Here is a 19,777-nt window from a genome sequence, read left to right as displayed (position 1 = left end):
ATATGAGATAAATTTAACAAAATCACAAATGATGTCATTGCAATTTACTTGTAGGGTAGAGACTCTGTTATTAAGGATATACAAAAAAATGAGCTAATTTAACTCTAGAGGCATATATACAAACTCGAAACACACACACATCATGTTATACAAAATTTATATACAGTTATGTACAAATTCAAGCATTCACCCAATTACCATATTTACATCAACGAATTGCAAGTTCCAAAGTCACACTTCAATACACCTCTAAATTCAGTCATAAAGTTTGGACTCTGAGAAGGAAGAGAGCAGAACAGCAGCAGTTGCACATCGTTCTCAGTGTCAAAGCATCACATTCACAACTGCTTCACTCTTGACTATATCTCCTCCTCATATTTGAATTATCAAAGACTCAATGTTAACCAATCATATTCTGACATCACATCAATCTCTTTTTGTTTTTTCTTTTTACAACATTTACATTATACAATGATTTATTGGCTATGGACCACGAGAGAGGAATTTTCTCAGGAAGTGCAGGATCACAATGATGAATGGTTGTGCATCAGGTATTTCTAAGAGAAGAGAGCCAGTCTTCCACATATTTTTTGCTCTCTGCAGACAAGGGAGAAAAGGCATAAATGTTGCAGCTCTAGCCTCACCAGAAGAAAACAAAATATAAATGCTATGTAATCTATCAACCACAAATATATGCGCAAAGTCCAAATTAATATTAACTTCACAAGTCACATCACATATCATACTAGATATAAGTCCAAGAACACTCAATTGTATTAAAAAATCCAATTCATGTCATTATTGTTAATAGGCTTGTTGATTCCAGCTAATGGACCATGAGGGTAAAGGCAGATTCATATATCCAACTAGATGGAAAATCTTATTTTCGTTTCAAAGCAAGAAAACTAGGTAAGATTAATGAATAAAAAAGTGCTGGTTAAAATCGTTTCAGCCCCAAATCATGTTTATCTCCTATGGACCTTTAAACATAAATACAGCAAGATTGATGAATTCTCTACTTATCTTAATCTTCGTTTATAAAAATGTGAAGTAACTTCCTCTCATTGAAAAATGAATTAGAAATAACACTAAATGCAAAATGGTATGCTTCAGTCTAGTAAAGTTTAACCAAAAAAATGTATCTGGGTAATATTTTTCTTAACTAATACAAATTCATGATGGAATTCAGCAGCTGCTGGAACCAATGCCTAAAATTGTATTTTGACAGTAATCAGTATCACGTGCAAAAAGCCAACAAAAATAGAAGACAACGAACATTTTGAATAGCTTTTACATTTTCAACTAATGTTTATTTGTTCAATCCAAATCCATGTATTCAAATGCTAAATTGATAATGATTCATTAACCAAAACAGACAGAGAAAACCAATTCAAAAGCAACACAAATGTAACTCCAACAGATGTGTTAATAAAAAAAGCTCACCATCTGAATAACTATCTGGAAAGTTCCCAACACCCCTCAGCAAATTACTTTTTGGATCCTCCAGTATTCTTCCATAGTCTCGTCCATAACAGGGAACCAGCACAGCAAAACTGTTATCAGTTTCATCATCACTTGGGAAACCAGGTCCATGAGGCTCTAACCAGCCAATTGACCAGTCAGAATCATCAGATTCAGAACCAGAAACACATCCACCATCAGATGGAACCAGAACAACATCATATTCCCTATCCACCTTCCTCTCTTCCCTACTGTGCCATTTGCGCTTCACCTTTCTCGATGAGGACCCCATATTCGTCTGAACCAAAGGAAACCTCAAAACATCCGATTCCCACAGATTCGAATCCGCAGAAGAATTTATAGAAGATCCATTTGGGATTCTTGGCTCTTGATGCTTTCCACTCCACAACCACCACGAGAGGTTAGTAAAAGCCACAGACATTTACACGACTGTGTCGTTTTTTTGCAGAAAAACTTCTTCTGAGCAAATGAACACAACCTCTTCTTGAACAAACAGCAGCTCTGGTAAGGGAAGCCTATTAAGAACTCAGTTAGCAACCATCTAAATTGAAGTGAAAGCAATTTTCACAACAGAAAATAAGGAAATCTAATGACTACAGAAGCACCTAAACAAAAACAAAAGCTAATAAAAAACGATTTCTTTAAACAATCATACTCAGAAAATATTTGGTGATACTTGAATTTCAAAAGCCAGAAGCCAGAAGAGCTGAATTTTCTAGCTGCGTAATTCATATGGTTTCCACCTCGGTGAGAATGACTAACAAGTCATAACAAAAGGCAATTTAATTAAATCATTAACAAACATTTGTTACTAGTTATAACAAAGGGCAATAGCCGCAGTACATTGTATATACACCAAAAAACAAAACCAAAACACAAACGGTACTCTAAAGTACATTGAACAAAGACACCCATTTTCTCAACAAGAATCGATAGGAATAAACCCATATTGACACATAATCAAAACAATGACAGATTCAAAACAGGAACCATACTATTCACAGCAAGAACAAAAAATAGCAAAGCTTAAAATAGCCACACAAACAAATTCCCAACGGGGGCACCACCGAGGTAACCGAATCCATTTTTTCAGCAAAAGTTCCAATTGTTTACCCCCAAAACAATTACACATGTAAACATTTGAATAAACACAAAAAAACGTGTCTTTACTCCAAAATCAGATAAAACAGGGTGAAAAACAAAAAACCCAGAAGCTGAAACGACAAAAGCACGAACTTTTGACAAAGATTCAATCATTCAGAGTATCCACAAACTGCTATTTAAGGAAAGAAAAAAAAAACGAAAACAAGGACGGGAAAAACGCTATTAATCAATCAGTGTATACCTTAAAAAGGTTAAATCCTCAGAAAGTAAAATCTGTTATTCAAAAAATGTTTATCAGAAACGAAGCTTTCACGAATAATATTAGGCTTTTAAGGGGAAAAGGGTAGACAGATAGATTGATAGAGAAAAATGAGAAGAAAAACCAGTCGCAATTGCTATACAGTTTCCAGATACCGTTGGATGATTCCAAATCACACGTGGCGCGTTCAGAACTGTTGGATCTATCCGAGCTGTTCCAGTAATAATTCACTTGGCATAATGCACAATACTATCAAGTAAAAGAGCGCCACGTGGGCGATGAAGAGAAGAACATAACAACGATAGTGTTATCCGGTGTAGCCGGTTCCACAATAGAAACAATGTTGAGGACACGTGGCGAGTGTGGGTAGGTGCGTGGCGTGAAGAAAAAGGTAGCCGTCAAAGATGTGGTGGTGGTTGGAGGCTGAGATGAGAAAGTAAAATTGTTGAAGGCAACAAGATTTGGTTTTGAATTTGCGTGGATGTGTGGTTCAAGGAACATTACTTAGAAGAAATTAAAATAAAATAAAAATTATTTCCCATTGTTACACTTTTTTTTATACTCCATGATTAGAGTTTAAAGCTTATGGTATTCTATCTCTGTTATTTTATTATCAATGTAATGAAAAGAAAAAAATGGTTAAACCTTCTTCTGTAAATATTTTTTATTTTTATTTTAAACGTTTTTTATTCTATTTTTATAATAAAGTTTTATCTTTGAAATATTTGTACATGTAGACTTTGAATTCGTCATTTTTAATTGAGTTGTAATAATTGTATCGGTCAATGTTCATATTTTATGTTCAACTCAACTTAATTATTTATATGGTGCACAATATGTATTTACTTTTTAATAAATCATAAATAAAAGCATGTTTAAATTTTTCTCTTAATAATTGCACCACCTCCTGCTTAAAGTGAGTGTAGTACCCTTAGTTTTTGAATTCTTTTTCTACACAATATAATAAGTGAATTTTTTTCGTATAACCTTTTTTTAAAATTAAAATACAAGAAAATCGAATTTGTGAAAAATAATTTTCATGATAAAAAATTAGGCAGAATTTGATTTTTGAGGAGTCCAATTTCACTCTGATTTTTTAATTTATTTTTAAACAAAAGTTGAGTATAATTTCGATTTAGGTTTTTCAATTTAATTTAAAAATTATTATAATAGTTTGTATAAAAATTTAATAAAAGATAAAAAAAAACATAAAATTGTATTGTTATTGTTATTCGTGTAAATTTGAAATGAAATAAATTTTTTAAATGTAATAGGAAGTATAGAACAAGTAAAGAGACATTTCCTTTTATAATTTTAAAAATAATTTCTAACATCAACTTTGTTTTATAAACACTTTTTTATTTCTCTTTTCATGTTTTACCTATGTTAATTTATAGAGAAAATAAACGAACATGGGAGATCAAGATTTACAAATACCAACCCCACAATCTTTACAACAAGCAACTCCTTCCAAAGTTTCAACTATGCAGATCAAGCTCTATTAAATCAATATGTGTAAAAACCTTTAGAAAGGGAGGTTGGAAGTATTGTGTAATTGTACAAACCGTTGATTAGTGTGCCTTGGAGAAAAGCAAAGTATGCATGATTGTGCAACACTAAATCTTGCAAATTTGTGTGCTTTAAAGAAAATCAATCTCCATTATGATACACTTTTATAGTTGATTTAGTTTGTGGAATACTAATGTGATTTTTGAATTGTTTGTGGGGGTATTATTAGGACCTATGTTAACTAAATGTTGTTAAAAAGGTGAAAGTAATAATCATTTAAAAATTTAAATTTGATTTTAGAATGTTATTTGCAATTAACAAAAATGTATTTTTTATATGATAAAGGTGTCAACCTAGCCGAGATGTCAAATATGGATGATTTGTCTAACACGAAAGCATTTTTATAAAAAAAGTTATAACTTCAAGAGAAAATAAATAAATTTTGCATTCATTAAAAGATTGTGAACACGGTACATGAATTACTATTTGTTTAAAAAAAACATTCATAAATATTGTGAAGTTGAAGTTAAAAATATATATCTTATCTATATTGTTACCTTAAAAACTCATACATATATGTTAGTCCACTATTCTTCATATATAAGTTGAACCATACACCAAATTAAAACCATTGAGTCAAAACACATCATTCGCACTAAATAAAGAAAATTGTTTTTTTGTCCATAACATCAAGATTCATATTCAAATGGACCAATTTTGCATCACATACCTAGAGAATCATTTTAATTCTTATCTTGCTATTGTGTTTGCAAATGGCCAAATCACATAAAATGAGAAAGGTGCTCATTTTCAATGTGTATCTCCTAAATTATTTCAAATCCCATACAATTATACCTTTATTCATTTTAAGGAAAAAAATATGCACTCTTTTGGTACTTTCCGTTGAAACAACATTGAAGTTGTACTACCGCCAACCTAAATTCACGGATCATGACCTATTTAGATATGATGTTGTTGAAAAAGATGTTCATGCTTGTCAAATGATAACTTATAAGTATAAATTTCCTTTTAATACAATAATTAAACTATATGTTATGCTTATAAGATCAATGAAAAAAATTATGAAGCTTCTAAACACATCAATTGCAAGATCTTTCACAACCCACAACCACAACCACATAGTAAAACAATACTTTACTTCAGAGGACTTATCCAATGAGCCACTATAATGGAAAGTCAAAATGATTATGATCTAATCTACAGATATTGCAATTTTAATTTAAAAAATGACAATCCAATACAATTAGTTTTTTGATTAACTATTTCACAGCATAACATGAGTACTATAATACAAAGATAGTAAACAAGTTATGAAAATCAACTACTAACCTCTAAGTCGAGGTATTAATAAAAATATTGTCTACAACCCAATATAAATAAAAATTAAAGTTGACATTACACCAACAATCAACCACAGACAACAAAATTAACCTTAAAACCCAAAAATTTATAACATAATATAATTTTACATTTTTAATGTGTTATTAAAAATCTTTAACAACTTCGTTTAAATTTTTCAATATTTTGAAAAGCAATATCATCATCCAAATAATTACAGAAATAATTAAAATAATAACAATTTATATTTTATATTTACTTACACAATTGATTTAAACCACTTTATTCTATTATTTATTTTATAATTCATAAATACAAAATTAAAGTTATATTGAACATTTTTTTTGTTATATACTTTAATCTAATTTTTAAAAGTTCTCCATCCCCTTCTTTTTAAAAATATTTGCAAAAAAGAATAATTAGTTTTGTTGGTTGAGAAAAGTTGAAAGGAAAAGAGAAAGTGAGATTTGGTAACTCACACTTGCTCCTCTTTGGTCCAAAATCTTTGTTTGTGTAGATGTTGCCAAATCAAAACTCCAAGCCAAACAAACAAACAACTTGACCCTCACTATTCCTCAATCCTCACCCACATCCAATGTGGCAAAAACCTCAACTTCATATTGTTATCCCTTTCTCAAAAAGAGAAGGTCCACAAATTTCCAACTTATTATTATTATTATTTTATTATAATACTATTATTGTTTTTGCCTCCATGTTAATGAATTCCTTCCTCAGCCACTCATTATGAAGATGCTTACATACCTAATGGGCCAACCAATTCACATGTGGCATGTGCAACATGGTTTCTCATTGCAAATTCAAATATCATTATCCAACTTTTCATTCTTGGGTTGGGTCCATAACCAAACATAATAACTATAAGATGCTCTATTCATTTCACCCACCAATTCTCCAACAACATCTTTCACTTCCTCCCACAATCCAACAACAATAATAATAAAATAATAATAATAATTATTATTATTGTTATTATAATACAATACATCTCTTCATAAAAAATAATTTTGGGCAAAATATATTTTTGACAGTACTGATTTTTTTTTTTTGAAATTTAATCTAGTCTTTTTTAAAACAATATTTATATTTTCCTTCTCTAAAAAGGATATCGATAAGGCTTTATAAAGGGAAAACAAATTATCTATATAACACTTGAAAACTAAAAGATAAAATAAAGAACCAGAAGAAAGTTTAAAGACATTAAAAGTACATCTTACCTATTTTTTTTTAACAATAATTATAATGAATCAAGAATACATTAATTATTTTCAGTAATATCTTCATATATTATTTTATAAATAGCTAAATAAATCTACAACTACTTCGTAATTCATTAATAAGAATATTTTTTTTTATCAAGATAATAACTTTGCTGTAATAATTTATACAATTTTAATTTCTTAAACAAACAAATCATGTAGAAGAGAAAAAACTATCTAGTAGATAAGCTTAATTAGTTTTGAATGTCTCGGAGTTGGAATAAATTTATCTTTTACCCTGTAATATTAAAATTGACATTTTTAATCATCTAATTAAAAAAAAAAAACACTTTAGTCTCTATACTTGAATGTCTTCTACCTAAATACTGTCAAAAAATACCTTGAAAAAAATTATTGTTATTATTTTTTTATAAAAAGTATATTGTTATTATAAAAGTAACATAAAAAATGAATAAATTGTGTTTCTAAACACTTGTCCACTTAATTTTTGTTTTTTTTTTAAGAAAATAAAATTTGAAAATTCTTGGTAGAAAGAAAATAAATTGATGACAAAAAAAAGTGAAGTAATATTAATCACTAAAAATTTAAAAGTATTCTTCCTAGTTGATTCTAGTATGTATTCTTTAACTTAAACAACTTTTTAAGAACAATAACTATAACTTTTTCAAACTTTATATACACTCCAAGCATTAATTTTTACCGTAGTCTCTTCATCTTTTGATTGTCTTTACTCTAACCATGGTCTCTTGACTTTTTGTATATATTCTCTTTCTTCATTAAATTCAAGAAGACAACATAAGCATATAAAATAATTAATATATTCAATTTAAATAAAAAATGTTGATTATATAATGATTCCTTAATCAATTTCTCCATTGATTTAGTTTAGAATTGAAGAGATTATTTTATTTTAATTTAGAATGAACTATTTCTTATGTTAAAAACAAGAATTTTTTTATTTTATTTTTAATAAAAAAATATTTTTTGTTGAGTAATAGTTCAAGTAAGTATTGAAATACAAATAAACTAATTTTTGTTCTCCGTTTACAAAGTCAGTTTTGCCGGTTGAACTTCTCTTATCTTGAGATTGAGATAGGAAGAGTTTTGAAACACCATTAAATGAGTGAAAAATATATTTGTAGATAATGAAAATGTAAACCATATATATACATGTTTATTTCATATTCTTTATGTTAATGTTCTTCTTTTCTTAGTTTCATTTGTTGTTTTTCATTCACTTTACCTCCTCAATTGCATGTTCTATTTTTTCTTACCTTTTTTTCATTTGTCTTTTCTCCATCTCCACTCACATGTTCTTCTTTTCTAATCTTCTTGTGTGATTTCCTTTTCTCCTTTTTCTCCCTTTATAGTTTCTTTCTCTTCTTTTCATTGGTTTTCTCTTCATTTTCCTTATCTCTTTTTCTTATTTTTTCTTTCTTTCCCCTTCTTTTTCTCCCCCATTCAATGGTGACAACAATTTCAACACCAAGAAAAACCTACTTATTTTGTCTATAAGAAGTAAACAAGTTATAAAAGGACAAAAAAATTGGACTCTTAGCGTTGACGGAAAAGTAAAAGCTTGAAATGTTTTAAGTTTTTTTTCTTAAAAAGATAAATATATTATAAAAAAAATATTAAATAAAAATAAATTTAAAATCTAAATAATTAGTAGTTAAAATATTGGTAACTATTTAAATACCAATTTAAAAATTATTTATTAATAACAAAAACTAATTTAGATATTAATAATTTTTTAATTTTTAAAATAATATTTAATTTAATTAATATAACAATTAATAATTTTTGTTTATAAAATTAATTTTTATTTAATAATTTTCTAATAATAATAGTATGTGTTTGTAAATATAAAAAAATAAAATAATTTCAAACATGACAATATTTTCCAATAAACATAAGAGGAAAAGAAAAGGGAAGTTGATATTTTTTTTTTCCAAAAATATTTATTTAACAACCGTATTTCACCTTACAACCCAATAAATATTAATATTTTAATCATTTATAAAAATTTATAATTTATAATTTTTTTAATTTTGAAAAAATTCTAATATTTGCATTTTGCTTGTATTTTTTTTATTAAGAAAGTCTTTTTTTTATTTTTTTTTTATAAATATTAATATTTATTGTTGTAGGATGAGGATAGTTGTCGAAATATCATAGTTTTTCGCATTTACTTACGAACATCAACATACAATTGAGTGCTCAAAGGCACCCTCTAATGAATCCTTGGAGTTAGAATCATAGGATAACGTAAAAATCCAACTATGCATGCTTCTAATTAATTATTTTAGCTTTATCAATAATTGATTTTTTTCTTTTGGGATAACTTTAGCCCAATAAATTATGTTTAATATAAATATGCTTAACTTTTGAATGTCGAACGAGTTTAGTAACACCTCAACAATAATATCATTTGGATAAACCACCATGTCTAATAAGCCACAAAAAGGAAGCCAAAATAATATATTTGTCTGCTGAAGACAAACGAAAGTTAATGATTGATACACAGATACACACCATAAGAATATGGTAATTGCATGCACCTTAGATTATGGTCTTTTAATAACGTCCACTGTTCTCTTTCTCCAGGGTTCTTTTTTGTTTCAGTGGACTTCTAGCTTCACTCACTTCAGACTCCTTCTTGTTCAAAGATTCATCTGGCTTACTGCCGTTCACGTCTCCCAGTGGAAGGCCACCACCATTTGATGATACTTGTTTTCGCATAGCTCGTGGTATTCTCAAAGGTATACCTGTCTCAGTTACGTTTTTCTCTACCTTAGGGGGTACCGGAACATTTTCAGGTCTAGAAGAGTGCATTTTTTGTGGTATGTTCATAGATTCATTCGCTTCACTGATGCTATTGTTTTCTTTCTTGGGTACTGCAGCATTATCTGACTGGGTGGACGGTGGATCTGGAACAACAACTACTGTAGGCACAGTGGACTTTCGCCATTTCTTTCTTTGATTAGCCTTCTGGGCGTTTGATTGGGCCTGCAAAAAACAGAAACAGCTTGTCTTAGACCAAACAATACTGAAGTAATTAATCTGAGTGGCATCTAATTTACATGTAATGACCATGAAAGAAATTATTCCCAAGAGATTTGACTGATGATTTATGACTGACACGCACCAGTGTATTTCCAATATCAGAAAGGGCTTTTCTTGGCCCATGATTATCACTGTGGGCATCAGCAGGCCCCTCAACCAGTGCACCCTGAAGCAACTCAGCACCTTGAGCAGCAAGAAGGCGATTTTTGTCAGCTTCCTCAATGCCGGAATCATTACCACTCCCTTCAACTTGTGCCTCACTTGAGATTGATGATCTGTTGGCACACTTGGATGCTAGGCAACCACAAGAACTCCCACAAGTGCCACCCATAGCTCTGCATGTGCACTTGTTGGTCTTGCAAGATGAAAATTTACTACAAGAGCAGCATGTATCTGATGCAGTTTCCTCGGATGCACCTCCATCTCCTTCTATTGAATTATCTTTCCCATCTTCTGAATGGGTATTTGACAGATTGTTTTCCATGCTTACGCAGCTTCTAGACTTTCTTTTCTTAAAGGGTATTTTTCTTACAGACTCTACCCATTCATCATCAGTGACATCTGCAACATAATCGACATCTGCAACATTATCATCTCCTTCGTCTGTATCTGATGTTGATAAATCCATATCCTCTAGTAAAATTGCAGATCTCCGGTTTTCCTAAATGATGTCAAAATTATCATTAACTATAGTACCATAAAAGAAGTTATTGAAGATGGGATCAACCACACGTAGGCATATTAGAGATAAGCAAAACACCTACCATTTTGCGCAAGTCGTACTTATGCCCTCCGACATCCCCCACAGATTCAGAGTATCTCATTGCACTCTGTCATAATTTTAAATAAATAATAGGGTTAAACACAGGACCAATATTTCTTCAATTTTACAAACTGTAGCTTTCGGAAAGGAGAAAAAAAAAATTATTTCTCAAGCTCAATATACCAGCTTCAACTGATGAATAAGTTCAGACTTCTGCATTTCTGATTGTCTAAGTGAACAGCTCAATCTTACTACTTTTTCTTTTAGATCTATTATTTCCATGTCCTTCTCTCGGCAAGTGACTTCTCTATCTCTCAATAAACACCTGAAATAGAAAAGCAAAGAAAAAAAGTCATATCATGAGAAAAGATAACTTACTACAGATTAACAGATTGCATTTTAGTAGAACAAATAATTGAAGAACTTTAAATTTTAGAGGTAACTTGGTTAACTGTAATCACCAAAAGTTTAACTTGCAGGTAAGTTCTACTACCTAGAGGAAGATGCCAAGTTGAACAAATGATTCATCAAATTCTTGGATTCAGCCAGAGAACGGACTTGGTTCCAACGTCCCTTGCCACTAAAAACCCGTTCCCGCTCTTCTGCCTCTGACAACTGAGATGCCATCGAGAGCAATGTTGTAGAAGAAGAAGCGATCATTTTTTCAAGAGCATATATCCTTGAATTTCTTGCACCCGGAGACATTGATACGACGCCATCACTAAAATTAACAGTCAAGCAAGAAGATGCTGTCAATTATATTTTTCCAAATACAAAATTGTAAATTAAATTAATGCCTTGCAAGGCTTTTTCACCTTGAATTGTTTATCCTCATCATATCTGCTTCTTCCTTTAATCTAGCAATCTCATTGGCCATTTTTGCCCTCCTGGAATGAATTGTTTGTGACATGATTAATAAGTAAATTGGTTCAAGATTTCTCATCTTTTTAAATTCAAATCATGTAGGAAAAACATAGGTAAGCAAACTTTGCATACATATCGGAACAAATACAAATATCTCCCTAGTACATACTTTAATTTAGAGCTGAGTGAAATTGACATAAGAAGGCAGTTTGCCCTTCAGAAATAAGCCTTCACCGTATTATTTAAACTTAAGCTCATTAGATTTAACCGGTATATAACAACCTACTCAGTCAGGGTTGAGATGAAAAATCAAAGCTTAAAAAGTAGAACATACTCTTCCATTTGACGCTCATGTGCTGAACGTACTTCATGCACTCGGACTGTGACTTCAAGCTCATGCTCAATTGCCTGCATCAAAGCCTTCAAATAGAAACATATGTCAAGCAGTTAGCTAAATAAACACCAAGACATGACATTTTCCACCAAATAGCATGATGGAATTATGATATTAAAATAGCCTATCCTACATCGCCACCGTCTACAAATTAGAAAAGAACGGTAGATTATTTAGCAACATTGTTGTGAATGACATGCATAGTAATATAAGTACCTGAATTCCTGGACCATTCCCACCTACAGCACCTGTGTATAAAAGAAAGAACTGCTAGTTATCAACAAGTTCACAAAATAGAGAAAGCTGTGTGGCACAATAAATCTCGAGTCATACTTTCACGTGAAGAAGTCTTTCGAGATTCCAAGAGTTCTTTTAGCCTTTTTGTAGCCAAGGACGCTTCTTCTGTCTTCCTTTGTAATACCTGTAATGAACTCATGAATAATAGGAATAACCAGTGCAACAAGAATAAGTTATTTGAAATTCTATTTACCATCTTTTGCCTCTGATTCAATGCTAACAGCTTATGCATCTCGTATTCGTTCCTCCTTCCTTCTTTTTTAAGCTGAAATGGCAAAAAAATATGTATTAGAAGATGCACTAATAACTGATCACTTTGTTCATATTAGACAAAAGCGGTCATTCCTTATGCAAAAGGTCGCAAATAACCTATGTACCTAACAAATATAAACAGATAGAATAGTGTATTATTATTATCGAATGGAAAGGAATACTACAAGTATATTTTTCCCTCCATACAATTACAGAAGAATGGAGTAATAAAAGGAACATTTTTTGCTAAAAAGTTGAAGAAAATTATTCTGAGTTGAATTTACCTGGAGAACTTCTTTCTCACGTAAAGCTTTCCATAACCTAAATTGTTCTGATTCCTGCTTAATCTTATGTTGCAATTGAACCTGAAGAAAATAAACTATCGCTAATGACTCGAAAGGAAAAGAAAAACAAAGCAGAGATTTCTTCTACAAACTGAGTAAAGTCCCAATAGCAAGTCATTGCACCTTATGAGATTTAATTCTCTGGATCTCATCCTGCAGTCGTTTAGATGCCTCATCACTTTTCTGTTTTTGTCTCAACAGTTGAGCTTGAGCTTCTTGTTTCTTCTTCAGTACAGAGACCTGGAAAAACAAACAATCAGTTCACCACCCTGAGTGGCCATTAAGAGTTAAGACATCCCAAATAATAGGTCCACCTGTGCTTCAAGAGCATTTAACTTTTGGAGATATTCCTCCTTTAGCTTTTGAGCTCCGTCATCAGAGGTAGATGAAATATTTGCAAGATTGCACCTAAGTTCCTCAATTTCTTTCTACAAAGAATACAGAGTTATAAAAGTAATAATTTAAACGCAATATAATTCAAGATGGCAGAGATCAAATACCTGCAAAAATTTCTTTTCTTGTTCTAACTCAAGAACTTTCTTTTCATAATGATGCTTAAGAACTGAAGTATCAGCATTATTAAACATCTTCATTTCAGCCTTCAACATTAAAAAAATATAAAACAATAAGCAGAAAAAAATCTTCTAAAATCAACACTAAAAAGCATATATCCAAAATATCTTGCAACTTTGTCAAATTTGAAAGGATATAAACATTGTCAAAACAAAACATTCAATGTCTCCATGAAATTTGAAACTGGATGCAGAAATTTTCACCTCCTTTTGTTCAAGTTTCTTATCCAATTCTTTGAGCTCCCTGTCCAACTTTTCTTGAAGAGAAGAGTGTTCTATTTCCTTTGCATGATCTTCCATGTCATCTGCATACAGGTTGCACAATGTTCAAAAATTATCTATTGATATTTAGGAATAAATATCTATCCACAGTTATAGCAAAAATGCATATAAAAATATCGGGTATCAAGAAGTCTAAATCTTGTTCCCAAGTCTAGCTTTTTGAGAAATCAGTCATCATTATCTCATAATTTATGTACATAACTCAAGCATAATGAATTAGTTATGAAATAATATTATCAATAACATCAGTGTCACGGATTAATTAACAAATAAATACACTGTATAATTATACATAAAAAAAAACTACTTCCAATGTTCTACCTGTTATGTCAGCTGATTTGGCTTCACAATCAGAAGAGTACTCATTACCACATGCTAATAAAACATTCTTTGAACGGAATCCACTATCATCTGTATCAACCCAGTCATCAAAATGTCTAGATTTTGCATGTGAATTTTTCAAACGCTGCAATTCACCTTCCAGATCTTGGATCTTTGACACATAAGATTTCACCAGGTCATAATCCTAGAAACGAGGTCACACCATGAGTCAGTTATGGATAGCTTTATCAGATAATTGTAATTATGCATTAGCAATGACTTGATGAGTTCAAACCTCGTTTGAATTTGAGTCAATTTCATCCCAGGATTTACCATTTCGAATTGATTCTATTTTCATCACCATTTGGTCTTTTTCAACCTAAATTCAACATCTTGAGTGAGACCGAGCAACTTGATGGCAAATTAAACAGAAATACTGGAAGCAACTAACAACATTTATTTTTTGACAAAAGACCTAGCATTATTAGAGATGAGAGCATAAAGGATAGAGAAAGACCTGAGCATCACATGCACGTTGTGCTAAACTCTCACAAGTTACTCGTCGATCTTGAAGCTCCCGCTGTAGTTCTACATTGCTCGCTTCAAGTAAGGATATTTTGTGTTTGAGAATCTAATGGAGAAAAGAACAGGACATTAGAAACCTATACCCAGCAAAAGGAGGGATCAACATCAGAAACTTCCTAAAAGTATGATGTACCTGAAGTTCATCAAATGCCCCTCCGGTATCACCTTTGTAAAGTAGAAGCTCAGACTGCAGTTGCTCAATCTGACTTCGCATTCTCTGCATCTGAGCTCCCACTGGATCACGATTAATCTAAAAGAAGAAAATTTAAAATCATCAAACATCTGAGCTCCCACATAAACAATTGCCATTGTCACTCACAATTTAATTTAAGAAGGGACAAAATGAAACAAAACATTGAGAACACCAATATAAAGCACTTACGACTGCCTTGTTCTGAATGTTGCGAGCACGGTTTGCATACTTCAGAGTGTTCAATGTCTCTTCAGCATTGGTGTCAGCAGGACTAACACATGCTGCAGCATTCCCAAAACAAATTTGATGATCCATATATAAATAATAAAAAAAGTGTAAAAATTTCGAAATCCACCAAGTACTGTACCTATCATAACAGTTTTGCTGTTTCCTCCAAGAGAGTCCTGCGTGTCATTAGCCAACTCCATGTCAAGATGATATATGAATCCATGATATAGAAATATCAGAAGTAAGCGCTACAACTAAAATCTAGTATCACATCACATTTTCAGTAATAATGACTTTTTGAAAACAAGTTTCAAGATAGGAGTTGCAATAGTTTCAAACAAAATAATAGGCATACTTCCTATCCCAACAATACTTTTAATAATGAGCATAGAAGTCATCACTCCATCAGTCATGGAATGAGATATATAAAGAATCATACATATTATAGACACAACTAGACATAATGTTTTAACAAACACTGTGCAAACCTGTAGTAGTCTTGTTAGTTTGCTATCGCGATATGGCACATGGCCACCTTCTTTTCGCTTTCTTTCATCTCCCAGTGCACTTATCACATTCCCAAGAGCTAATAAACCCTTGTTGATATGAATGCCTTGACAATGGAAAAACTAAATGATCATTAAATAGCTTAAATATTGCATTTATAAAACTCAGCTAGTAGCAGAAAGGCATTGTAAGATTTTAAAAATGCTTTTGTGATTGGTGAAAAATATGAAATAATCTATTTGTGCATTAATGCTATCCCTAATTTTAACAATATGTCTTACACATACAACAGGGTACCTTCTTTCAAACGCATGCCATCAGCACCAGTTCTTTTTGCTCGTTCGGAACCAGCAAGGTCTACCAAATGTAGTTTTGCACACAAGACATCATCACCACTCTTTTGCTCCATAGTGATTGTGAATATAGCATGTGATCGACTAAACAAAGAGCATAACCACAGTCATCGTACTTTAATAAAGCAAGGTTCCACTTCAGCAGAGGGGAGATATATAAATTTTGATAGGCAGTATTTGAATTTTATCGATTCAAATCAAATTACTCCTAAACAACATTGACCCCGCAGACTAAGTATAGCAATTTACCTTGACTGACTGTTCATGTTTGTACTCCCAGTGGCTCGTGACAGTGAACCTCGAGAAAGATAAGATGACATTTCTTCTTTAGTCTTTACTTCAGCCTCAGTAACACCAGCCAATGTTATTCCCCCATTCACTGTTTCCCTAATCTGTATGGGAACTCTGCTGGGCGCAGCAGACTTCGCAGTAGAAACCACATCTCCTCTAGATTGATTGGGATCAAGTAAATCAAATACCTCTTCCTTGAATATCTGTAATCAGTTATACAAGTTCAAACTTCTATGTTTCAAAGCCTGAGCACAATTACAGAAAAAAAAATCATAAGCATTATTCTTTACCTCGATAAACGATACCCTAATCAAAAACTCTGAGGATTCCTTCATAGTCTGAACCCTCTTGAATATTGTCTCCATCACCTTGGGTATAATACCACCCGCATTTTCTTCTCCGGTGTAATTGGTGCCCATGGTGTATGTCTTCCCAGATCCGGTCTGAGAATAAAAACCCAGTTAAAACAAACTATATATAACAACAGAAGTTTCTCAGATAAAAAATTTCCAATTATCAAAGTCAAAACCAGATGCAAAACTATACCTGTCCATAAGCAAGAACAGTTGCGTTGTAGCCGTGAAAAAGTGCATCTACAAGTGGAGCTACACAATCATTGTATACTGTGGACGATGGAGATCCCGAACTACCATAAACATAGTCATAAGTGAAAGCATGTGACCCAATTTGCACCTACACAGCATCCAATAACAACAATTACACATTAAATTCATATATTCCTACAAATTTCAACATAAACTAAATCAAAAAGAGAACAGGCCATATGACTTTATTAAATGCGTGATAAGTGAACAGACGCAAGACACAGCAAATGCAACACGAACAGAGCATCCAGACTCGATGGAAAACATGCCTACCTGAGGTTCACCGGGAACAACGGAGATGCAATCTGTACATCCGAGCAGAAGCTCCGACGTGATCAGAGGCCGTATGTTGACCGCAACACGTACACACTGCGGTGCGTCGTAGTTCTCCATCTCCAATCAATCCGAACCAGCCTCGAGATTAAAAACCCTAAAACCCAATCAAAACGCAAAACTTAAACAGAATGACGTTGAATTGCTTAGCATTTCCCTCGAAACTCACTTTTTCACAATCTCTAATAGAAGCGAATGATTGTGAAGAAGCTTTGAGAATCGAAGCTGGTGAAGTTTCGAAATGAGTGTGAATTTACTTTACCTGATGTGAGAGAGAGGAACGAAGAGAACGAAGAAAGTGAGAGAGTGAGAGAGAAACAAAGAGAACGAAGAAAGTGAGAGAGTGAGAGAGAAACAAAGAGAACGAAGAAAGTGAGAAAGAAGAGAGAGTATGAAACGAACGAAGTGTTCTAATTTTGAACAGAGAAGAGAGGGTAATGGCTCCGATTTTGAATGTGGATGTGTTGGGTTAGATTAAAACGGATTTGAGAAAATGGCGCTTAGGTCCGAATTCAAACAGGACCTTGCTCACGAGTCACGTGCCATGATGAATCTCAGTGAAACTCTAACGGTCACAATATTAAGCAAACATAGAAACCCCACTCAAAAATGAATAATTATTTAAAGCATACTCCATTAGTGGATTTTTTTCCATTCTACTGTAATTTTTCTACGATTTTTTCGAAAAAACAAAAAAAAAATATTAAAAATTGGTAAATCGTGAATCTAAAAAACAAATTATTTAACCTAAACTCGCTAACTTAAGCAACCATTTAAAAAAAACAAATTCGTATATCTCACATACAATTTTTTTTTAAAAATTATAGTTTGTCAAATTAAAAAAAATAGAATTCGTATATTAAATATAAGATTTCTAATTAAAATCGTATATGAATATATATTTTTAAATTTTTAATATATAAAATTAAATTTTTTGAAATTCATATATTTCATATACTATTTCTATTTTAAATCCTATATATAAAATTAACGTTTTTAATTTTTTAATACATAATAATATATGAAATAAAAATAATAGGAAATTATATAAATTTAATTTATTATTTTTGTAAGGACCAGAAAAATAATTTTAGAGTAAAAGTGGTATAATTAAAATGACACTTGAATATTTTATTATTAAATTTAAAACAACATATAAATAGAAATTCATGTTTCATTTTAAAAGAATCATCAACTCTCTAAAAACTTCATTTTCTTTTTCTTTGCCTTCTCTCTAAGATTCTTACATCCTTGCTTATCAGTTTGACGATCAGAATCTCTTATTATTCATTAGTTGATTCTAGATGGAGAAGATTAATAAACATAAGATTAATGTTTATATTAAATAAACATGTCAAAGTTAAATATTTTATGAAAAAAAACCATAAAAATAAATTATTGTCTATGCTACTAAAAAATGTAGTAATTAGTCATCATATTCTCTTGACATAGAAAACATTCAACAAAGTCTTGAAAGATCTCCTCTCTTTTACTTTTTCATAATCATAAGTTTCCTCGTTATTATCAACAAATATTTTGAACAATGACAATGAATGAATTTAAAATAAAATGGTACAATAGAAAAAAGGTTAGTTAAAATAATTTAATTAGCCATAGAAAATCTATGCTTCTAATTAGAAATACAAATAATTGCTTCCACATTTGTCGGCAAGAGATGATTCTTGTAGTTGTTCAAATCCAAGAATCAATGTTAAATGTAGATTTAGATGCAACTGTGGTGATAGTGATGCTTAACAAATATCTAGCCTACAACATCTAAAAAACACCAATTGTCATTTTTCTACCATTCTAACACTTCCATTTTGCACCAAAAACTGAAAATCCAAAGTTGGTTCACCCATGAATTCTAACATTGATAATAAAATTTAAATAAGCTTAATATTTACATTAAATAAAATGTCAAAGTTAAATATTTCATGAACAAGGAATCATAAAAGTAAATTGTTGTTTAAGCTATTAAAAAATTGTAGTAATTAATTATCATCTTGTATTGACATAAAGAACATTCAACAAAGCCTTGGAAGAACTCCTTTCTTCCACTTTTTTCATAATTATAAGTTTCCTCATTATTATTTATAGATATTTAACAATGACAATGGATGAATTTAAAATAATATAGTACAATGGAAAAAAGGTAAATTATAAAAATTTAATTAGTTTCAGAAAATTCATGTTTCCAACTAAAAGTACAAATAATTGTTTCCACATTGTTAGGTAAGGGACGATTCATATACTTGTTAAGGATCTGAGAACCAATGTTAAAGGTGGATTTAGATGCAATTGTGGTGATAAGGATGCTTAACAAATATCTAGCCAACAAGATTTGAAAAGCACCAATTCTTATTCTTCTACCACTCTAACATTTCCATTTGCTCCAAAAATCAAAATCCAAAGTTAGTTCAGTCAAATATGTGTCAAGTTGCATCCTTCCAATTTTATTAATTACTTAAAGCTTGCACATTATTTTATTCCTATTATGATATAAGTTAGTAACATACAAAAGGGATAAGTACAAAAAAATCTAAAACCTTATTGCATCAAATTTAAGCACTAAC

General features: G+C 31.2%; 2 protein-coding genes across 3 annotated transcripts; both read right to left on the bottom strand.

The window, feature by feature from the left end:
• Positions 1 to 117: 117 nt before the first annotated feature.
• Positions 118 to 2,961, bottom strand: LOC137825716 (uncharacterized). 2 transcript variants are annotated; one of them, XM_068631455.1, is made up of 3 exons: positions 2,828 to 2,961; positions 1,444 to 1,997; positions 118 to 597 (listed from the first exon to the last, which is right to left on the bottom strand). In XM_068631455.1, the coding sequence occupies exons 2-3, from the start codon at positions 1,901 to 1,903 to the stop codon at positions 548 to 550; spliced, it is 510 nt and encodes a 169-aa protein (XP_068487556.1). In that variant the 5' UTR covers positions 1,904 to 1,997; positions 2,828 to 2,961; the 3' UTR covers positions 118 to 547. The 2 variants fall into 2 exon arrangements, with proteins under 2 accessions (XP_068487556.1, XP_068487557.1); XM_068631456.1 differs by having other exon boundaries at positions 2,138 to 2,830.
• A 6,457-nt stretch (positions 2,962 to 9,418) lies between these two features.
• LOC137825847 (kinesin-like protein KIN-4C) lies at positions 9,419 to 17,603 on the bottom strand. The gene is made up of 28 exons (XM_068631631.1): positions 17,464 to 17,603; positions 17,142 to 17,298; positions 16,810 to 16,956; positions 16,554 to 16,706; positions 16,222 to 16,466; positions 15,917 to 16,056; positions 15,601 to 15,725; positions 15,252 to 15,288; positions 15,074 to 15,165; positions 14,825 to 14,941; positions 14,624 to 14,737; positions 14,402 to 14,485; positions 14,107 to 14,311; positions 13,708 to 13,808; positions 13,432 to 13,530; positions 13,246 to 13,359; positions 13,055 to 13,171; positions 12,872 to 12,952; positions 12,529 to 12,600; positions 12,372 to 12,459; positions 12,255 to 12,286; positions 11,979 to 12,064; positions 11,596 to 11,667; positions 11,274 to 11,501; positions 10,964 to 11,105; positions 10,782 to 10,847; positions 10,100 to 10,678; positions 9,419 to 9,960 (listed from the first exon to the last, which is right to left on the bottom strand). Exons 2-28 carry the CDS (start codon positions 17,259 to 17,261, stop codon positions 9,529 to 9,531), a joined length of 3,888 nt encoding a protein of 1,295 aa, XP_068487732.1. The 5' UTR covers positions 17,262 to 17,298; positions 17,464 to 17,603; the 3' UTR covers positions 9,419 to 9,528.
• Positions 17,604 to 19,777: the final 2,174 nt, after the last annotated feature.

This window comes from Phaseolus vulgaris, chromosome 8 (assembly GCF_000499845.2).
Source record: "Phaseolus vulgaris cultivar G19833 chromosome 8, P. vulgaris v2.0, whole genome shotgun sequence".
Classification (NCBI taxonomy): Eukaryota; Viridiplantae; Streptophyta; class Magnoliopsida; order Fabales; family Fabaceae; genus Phaseolus; species Phaseolus vulgaris.
This window is presented reverse-complemented; position numbering and strand designations above follow the sequence as displayed.